Source organism: Mus pahari, chromosome 2, assembly GCF_900095145.1.
Source record: "Mus pahari chromosome 2, PAHARI_EIJ_v1.1, whole genome shotgun sequence".
Classification (NCBI taxonomy): Eukaryota; Metazoa; Chordata; class Mammalia; order Rodentia; family Muridae; genus Mus; species Mus pahari.
In genome coordinates this window covers 21,753,015-21,761,279 of record NC_034591.1, presented here as the reverse complement: position 1 = coordinate 21,761,279, position 8,265 = coordinate 21,753,015, and the positions used below count along the sequence as shown (strand labels likewise).

At 43.2% G+C, this 8,265-nt stretch overlaps 1 protein-coding gene across 4 annotated transcripts in view; it reads right to left on the bottom strand.

Annotated features, from left to right (window-relative positions):
• Dpp6 (dipeptidyl peptidase like 6) overlaps positions 1-8,265 on the bottom strand; it is a 900,820-nt gene that overhangs the window by 332,987 nt on the left and 559,568 nt on the right. For all 4 annotated transcript variants that reach the window (XM_021188263.2, XM_021188277.1, XM_021188253.2 and 1 more), the window contains exon 3: positions 2,745-2,843. In XM_021188263.2, coding sequence (XP_021043922.1) covers positions 2,745-2,843 — 99 coding nt within the window. The remainder of the gene's footprint in view (positions 1-2,744; positions 2,844-8,265) is intronic.

Here is an 8,265-nt window from a genome sequence, read left to right as displayed (position 1 = left end):
ACACACACACACACACACACACACACACACACACTCTCTCTCTCTCTCTCTCTCTCTCTCTCTCTCTCTCTCTCTCTCTCTCTCACACACACACACACACACACACACACACACACACACACACACACACACACACACACACACCAGCCCAGCCCCAGCTCGCTACACCTCAGTGAATGTCTCACAGCTAGGATGGCCATTCTGAGGTCATGGAGCTTTGCTTAGGGTTTTGTAATTTTACTATCAATAACCTTTTTTTCACTTATGCAAGATTAAACTACCAATGAAACCATTACTTTATTTAAAAAGAACTAATTAAGGGCTATAATCTTAAAACTTAAAACTCTATACTAGTATGTGTCCGTATGATAAAAAGAGATTCTTACTTCTAGACAATGAGCCCCAGTATAAAATCCCAGATACATACTAATGTCAGTGATTAGTGTCTACAAAACAAACAAACAACAAACAAACGCTCTCCCCTAAAACAAACCTCAGTTACTTTCTCAGTAGAGAACGGTTCTATTTCCCTCCAGGTTGTTCTGTTATTTTCAAGAACAGAGAAGTTAAAAAGATGGTGGGAACTCTGAAATATTCACAGAAAAGGTAAAAACCAGAAAAGGTAGCTGGTGAGGCTGGAAGAGAATTTCCTGAATTGGAGAGATCTGGATTCCACCTAGTGTGGCAGTTTGGAAACACCAGAGAAAATTAGGTTGAAAAGGTCAGGCTCATTTTACACATCTGAAAACAGGATTAGTGAATCTGTGGGAAGCAAACGGCTCAATGATGTGGGGTGCTTATGGACAGGGGACAGGTAAATGCTTATCAGAAGATGATCTGGAGGAGGTCGAGAAGGGGAAAGAAAAAGACAAGGAGGCTTCAATGAACTCCTACTGTGGGGGAGGGCTCTGGCTGGTTTCCCTTGGGTCCAGTTGACTCAGCACATCTCTAGGCAGCTTCTCATTTAATCAGAACCAGCTCCCAGAACTTGTTGCTGACAGCAGGGGAGGGTGGACCCAGAGGAAGGGCTTTCAGCAAACTGTGCAACCTGTTCCTCCTTTTTATAGCATGCTTCTCCCTCCCCTCCTCTCCTCCCCTCCCCTCTTCTCCCTTCCCCTCCCCTCCCCCCTCCCTTCCTTTTCTCTCTCCCCCTCTCCTCCTTTCCTTTTCTTGTGCACAGCTACATCTCCCCACCTCCTCCCCCTGCCTCTTCATTTAGACAGTTAGTTTAGGACTAGGCTGTCAGAAACCATGACAACCTTAAAAAAAAAAAAAAAGACAAAAACAACAACAACAAAAAGCAAAAACAAAAAACAGTGCACATCTCTACTCTTTGACCCCACCTGGAATCTTTCTATCCCCTGTCCCCCTGTTCCCCAGTGAGCTCTAAACTCCAGCTGGTACCCCTTTTTTTCTACCTTTCCATGTATCCCTGGAACCTGCTTTTGCCTTGCATTTGAATTTGTTTTACTTTCTCATCCTTGGGAACTGTATCTTAGCTTGCATTAGGTTCTTCTGATCGCAGTTTGGCACAGACTGATGCTTTAGACTTGCATTTCCCAGATGTCTGTTCTCTCTTATCTAACAAACCCTCGCCATCCATTTAAGACCATCACGGTCTCCAAAATGTCTTCCCATGGAGAAGGAGAAAGTGGATCCCGTCTTTCTGCATCTACTGAGTTAGGATCAATGTTTCTTGACACAATGCATTTTTGAGTTCCCAAGGAGAGTGTGTTTTATTCTCAAGATATGACCTTGAACATTGTCTGAGCCCTCAGACCTGCCTAAACACTGGGTCAAAACACAAATGTGTGCATGTGTATACACACACACACACACACACACACACAATCACACACTGGTACAATACAAAGGACACAAAATGGGTTGTCAGGTGGGTGGCCAGCCACCCACCTGACAGACCAGCTCTGCCTGCCATTTCAGTCTCTCAGGAACTCTGATGCTCTCTGAAACTGTTGGTTATAAAAGCAAGGATTGGGCCTGGGCCCCATGCACTGGGAAGGTTTACCAACCTGAGGGGGTCACTTTTAAGAGCAATCCCTAAAGGGAACACAATGCAAAGTGCAGCCAGGGATGGTCACAGCAGGAGAGATACAGCCTGCCAGTGAGGACCAGGGAGGAGGCTCATGGGATTTCAGACCCCCTTAGAGGAAATTCATTATCCTGGGCATCAAGAGTCAGGAACAGACTGCTGTCTGCATACTGTTCTGCTTTGTTTTGTTGTTTAAGAAAAAAGTCCCCCAAACTAGAAACTGAGGTGGGACCCAGGTTAGAGTTGAGGTGTACTTCCCAGCATCTGCACAGACCCCTGTAGTTGGCAGTGATCTAGTTAAGTCCTTGGTCACAGCTACTTTCCCTGGTGAGTGAAAGTGAGCTGAAGGCAGAGAAGACCAGCACCTTGGAGAAGGCAGACTCAGCAGAGGCACCAGGGATTCTGTTGCTTAGCAACCTGCTGAGCGAGGTAATGGCTCCAGGAGGAAGGCAACACACAGAGGATGATGGAGGATGGGTCCTCAGCAGACCCATTTCTCACAAAGCTGAGGCCTGGCTGATGCCTGTGAGGCAGCCTCTAGAGGAAGGAGTGACTATCTCGGCTCACATGCTTTTATGATGGTGATGCCTTGACAATCTCATCCAGAGATCAGAGCCTCTGGGGAGCTTCACCCGCACAGGGGTGATGGAGTAGGAGGACCTCCCAGGTGCTCTAAGGACTATGGACTTACCACTTATCCACTTTGCCTCTGGGTCATGGATTTTGAGGTCTTCACTGAAAAGGTCTTCCACAGTCACTTTTTTCTTCTGAGACAGACTGGTATCTTCCGCTGGATAAAGAAAAGACAGAGCGTTAAACAACTGCAGAAGTGAACATGTGTCTCAAGGCTTGTACAGATGATCAAGAGAAAAGATATGCTTGTCCAGAACTGAGCTCAATGGTCCCATGCAGATAAGTGGGCTTCTGGGTGTTCAAAGATATAGGAAACACCCCTTAGATACTTAGTCCCCATTTATGTCACCTGTCCCTGGCTATCTTTAAGTTAAAGGTTCGTTCTTATTTATCTGTCTGCAGACTTCCAGGCCAGCACTCCCCATCTTGATTGAAAACACCTGGGAGAAGCTTAGATTGTTGTTGATCTAATATCCATCCAGAGAAGACATGCTCAGTTAATGGTCCCTCTCGAAAAGGTTTGAAAATCTGCTAGCTTTTATCCTATTAACAGAGGTCAAAATGCCCTGGATTTTGGCTCTCCCTCATAAGAGGCTATCTCTATTAGAGCCACAAAATCCATTTATCTTCTTTGGAAAGAGGCTCAAGGTTCTCCACAAGGCCTGACTAGGCTAGACTGTCCAAGCTACTTCTCTTGTTTTGTGTGAATAAGTGATGGAGCCTTAAATAGAAGTACCAAATTCTTTGTCTTCCTTCTCTGTCCTCTTAACTGGAAAATGCCAAATTCACTGGATTTCTTTAAAGACACGGATCTTCATTTCATCAGCTATGATGTGGGATAAGCTCAGCTAATTAGCTGTGTGTGCATTCTATATGAGGTAGCATTGTTTTTTTATGGATGTTTTATTTGTTTTCTCGGGGGTACAGAGGATTGAACCTAATGCCTTATGCGTGACAGCCAAGCACTCTGCCCCAGGTCACTGTCTTTTACATCTGGTGTTTGGTTGTGTTTGTGTCTCTTGCCAATTTCTGGTTATTGAGCCATCTTGGGCCATCATTGTGCCCATTCTCTGTAGCTCCATTTGCCCGTCTTAATTTTATATCTCCAGATTTATAGTGTGTCTGACCAAAGCAAAGAACTCTGTCAGATTGCATATGGAACGAAGAGCGATCTCAGAACAAAGCCCTCAGCACTTTTAGTGTCTCTGCGCAGAGATTCCACTGATCACCTTGTGATCCTGCCTTCTATGATGTTATATATTACAGACATCACAAGAGAAGTCGCGTGTACCTGTGTGGACCACACAGATCTGCTTATCCACTCCCTCTCCCACATTATCCTAACAAAGGGCCCTACTTCAACTGAAACATTTCTGAAATGCATTAGAACTTGTGGATGAACTGGTTTCCTAAATACTAAGTGGGATTATTGTGAATACGATTCTTTAAAATTACAAAAAAATACAATAAAAGATGTCCTTATTGTGAGACATGATCAGTGACCGCATATGGAGCAATCAAGATTCCATACACAATATCTTAAAGCAAGCCAAGCCTTCCATCTCATGGCTTTCTGTATGCCACCCAAGTATCCACAGAAAAAGACAGCTTAAAATTCTACGTGTTTTCGCCTCTGTGAACATCAAGCATGTTTGTGGAACATATACATATACATGGACATTCACATTTTTAAATAAAATGAAATAAGTAAACTTAAAAATCTCTTAGTTGTTTTAAACATTTTTAAAATAAACCTACAAAAGACAAGTAGAGTGGCAGTTTGTGGTAGAAATACTGTATGTGTGTGTGTGTGTGTGAGTGTGTATGTGAGTGTGTATGTGTTTGAGTATTATGTGAGTGTATACATGTGAGTGTGTGTGAGTATGTGTGTGTGTATATGTGAGTTATGTGAGTGTATGAGTATTATGTGAGTGTATGCATGTGAGTGTGTATGTGTATGAGTATGTGAGTGTGTTTGTGTATATGTGAATATGAGTATTATGTGAGTATATGCATGTGAGTGTGTGTGTGTGTGTGTGTGTGTGTGCGCGCGCGCGCGCGTGTTTCATTTAGGCAGGAAACTTGACTGCCTATAAGCAGCCTTCTATAGATTCTCTCTGATGTGTCTTTGGGCCCTAGTGTGGCTATGATACAATCCACTGGTTTATAGTTCAGAGGTGACAATGGCCTTATATGTTCTTAAGGCAGGGTGAGCCCAACTGCAGGTATCTCATGGAGCCATGAGAATCAAAGTCAAGCAAGCCACCAGAACACAATAGTAGCAACAGAGACAGTCTCAACAACAGTCTCAAGACAGCCAGGCTGTCCCCACGGGCAGCAGGAATAAGACTGGAAAGGGATTCTGGGAAGGCTCTCCTAAGGAAGAAGCAGGTTAGCCCAGATACAGGCAATGAAAGAACATGCGTGCTAGGAAGGGTTACACGCGTGAACTGCCAGCGGCTTGGGTGTTTTGAGGAAAGAACATGCGTGCTAGGAAGGGTTACACGCGTGAACTGCCAGCGGCTTGGGTGTTTTGAGGAAAGAACATGCATGCTAGGAAGGGTTACAAGCATGAACTGCCAGTGGCTTGGGTGTTTTGAGGACATGGTTTATTGGCAAAGAAGACAACATGTGCAGGAAATAGCTGGAGATGAAGGTATATGGATTCTCTCATAATTCTTAGATATTCTGTAAGACAATGCTCCCTGGTGGGTTTCCTTTTCAAATCTGGTGCAAGAGTCCGTTGTACCTACAGTCCAAGAGTGAGTGAGTCTTCATGCCAGAAATTACAAAAATTATGTCATTTAATACCACCCTTCTCTTGTCCTTCATGTCCCAGATTCTAAAGCTCTACCTGGACCCTCATGCAGCCTCCACAGCTCTTGCTGGCTTCTGTCTTTGAGCACATCTACCTGATTCCTTCAGTCCTGTCTCTGATATTTCAGTGTGCCTGATAGCCTCTCACACAGCTTTAAGACACACTAAGACTAAGGTTTAAATAAAAATTAAGTATATTTTCATCTTTAAAATTCCTGGCCGGGCGTGGTGGCGCACACCTTTAATCCCAGCACTTGGGAGGCAGAGGCAGGCGGATTTCTGAGTTCGAGGCCAGCCTGGTCTACAAAGTGAGTTCCACGACAGCCAAGGCTACACAGAGAAACCCTGTCTCGAAAAAACCAAAAAAAAAAAAAAATTCCTGATTGGCTTTTCTGAGATATTTAATTAAAATATTTAATTAATTAATTATTGAAATTAATAATTTAATTAAATAACTATTTAATTAATATTAAATATTATTTGATTAATTTTAAATAATATTTAATATTATTAAAATATTTTTAATTTTAATTTTTTTTTTTTTTTGAGACAGGGTTTCTCTGTGTAGCCCTGGCTATCCTGGGACTCACTCTGTAGACCAGGATGGCCTCAAACTCAGAAATCCCCCTGCCTCTGCCTCCCAAGTGCTAGGATTAAAGGTGTGCTCCAACACTGCCAGGCCCCTGTCTTCTTTAATCACATCTATTGTTCTTTAAAAATCTAAAATGCTGCTTCCCGTTTCCCTTCCTGATTGAATTTCTTGGGCCTCAGTCTTTCCTTGTGTTGAGCTGGTATTAGTGAACCACTAACATTGGGACCCAGCATATGTCACATATGTCCTGGGTATTGGAGACTCCTGGAGGTGTGGCCTTGGAAATGACACTGCTGGCTTGGGTAGCATCTGGAGAACAACAGCTCCCGAGCAGCAGCTCTCCAGCTTCTCTCACAGTGGATTAGGACAGGCTACTCCCCAGCCTCACACCTCTATTCTCACCATCTCTTGTGTGTGTTTGGATTCTGTGCATTTCTGCCTGGTCCTTCCTTCAAGGATAGCATTCCATTCCAGATGTGCGTGGAACTCGTGTTGCTGCTCCTGAAGCACGCACCAGTGTGTGTTCCTTTATAGCTTCCCCATGCCTGTGACCAACATGGGGAGCACTACATGCCTAGTTCCTTCTTAAATTAGTAGTCATTCCCAAACTTTGGACAAAAGAGGTAGAAAGGAGATTTGACACTTGGGATTTCTAAGGGAAGTCGGGGCTCACTGAAAAGTAATTTTCTCTTAGCCCTTTAGCTTGAACCTAGACAAGTACATGATTCTTCCAATCAATTTGCCATACTAGTTAATAGGTTTCCTGTGGTCTGCAGTGGTACAGAGATGAGGACCAATATTTAGGTGAGTTTCTCAGCCCCATTCCTTTTTCTAAGGTGTCTCTTGGACACTGATGCTATTAAAGCGTATAATGATTGGGAATATCTTTAGTAGGAATTTTAAAACTTGAAATAGTTCTTTAAGGTGTCCCATCTCCTCCTGGCCATTTTGGGTAGAGACAGTCTTCCCTAGATGTTTCTTTCAGACTGAATCATAATGGCCACACCATCTTTTCTACCAAGTTAGCATTGAACCCATCACTATCTTTGAATATTTATTCTGTGTGAGCTTGAATTTTTCCTTTTTCTATTTAAAAGAGGGGCATTGACTTCACATTCTTAGGGCCTTACACGTTGTAGATGCCCAACCAACTTCTTCAGAATGGAGAAAGCTTTGCTTCCCACCCCATCCCACTGCTTTTGCTTACTTTGGTTCAACAAATCTCAATGTTGCTGTAGTATATTGTCTATGGCTATGTCCACAGTATATAAAAGTCCCACAAATGTAACTTATCCTAAAAGTTCATGTCTTTAAAGATACCTATGTATAATCAAATTATACTCACTGTACTTTTTAATTGAAACACTTGGATAAAACCTTCAGTTTTCTTATGCATGACCACAAAACAAGAAATTCTCACTTACTGTTCATATAGCTTCTTAAATCAATCCATCAAAATTATCCAACCCCTCTTCAGACCCTTTGGTCCGTGCATTTGTCTCCATGCATTTGGAGACTAGCCTTTTTCAGTGAAATACTCTCTCTTCGAGCTGGAGAGATAGCTCAGCAGTTAAGATTATTGCTAAGAATCAGAGTTTGGCTCCCAGCACCCAAGTTACATAGCCCACAACCATGTATAACTCTACCTTTAAGGAATCTGATTCCCTCATCTGGTTTCTGTGGGCACCTGCTCATATGAGCACTTAACCTGCCCTCCCCTTGCAGAATTTGAAATAAAATAAAAGGCAACCTTTAAAAACAGAAATAGGGACTCTCACTGGCCTGAAGTCTACAGATTAGGCCAGGCTCTCTGGCCAGCAAGCTCCTCCTGTGTTCACCTCCCCAGTTCTGGCATTTCAAGCAGATGCCACACGACCTAGCCTTTCCATGTGGGAGGGATCTGGGCCCAAAAATCAAGTCCTCACAAGATGAAGTGTCTATCCCTTGTTATTAGGGTGGGTGTCAGTCTTTGAAGGTCAGAAGGCCGACTGTGTTAGTGCCTAAGGCCATCAAGGACACCCATGTGCAATTGTTTTTATGGAATTGTGTACCATCCACAATTTATTGTCTGGGGCCATAAACATTGAGGTGACTATATTTGAAGACAGAGGCAGAAGGAGAGCTTTCTCTTTATATGTTCTCAACACACACACATACATATATACACATA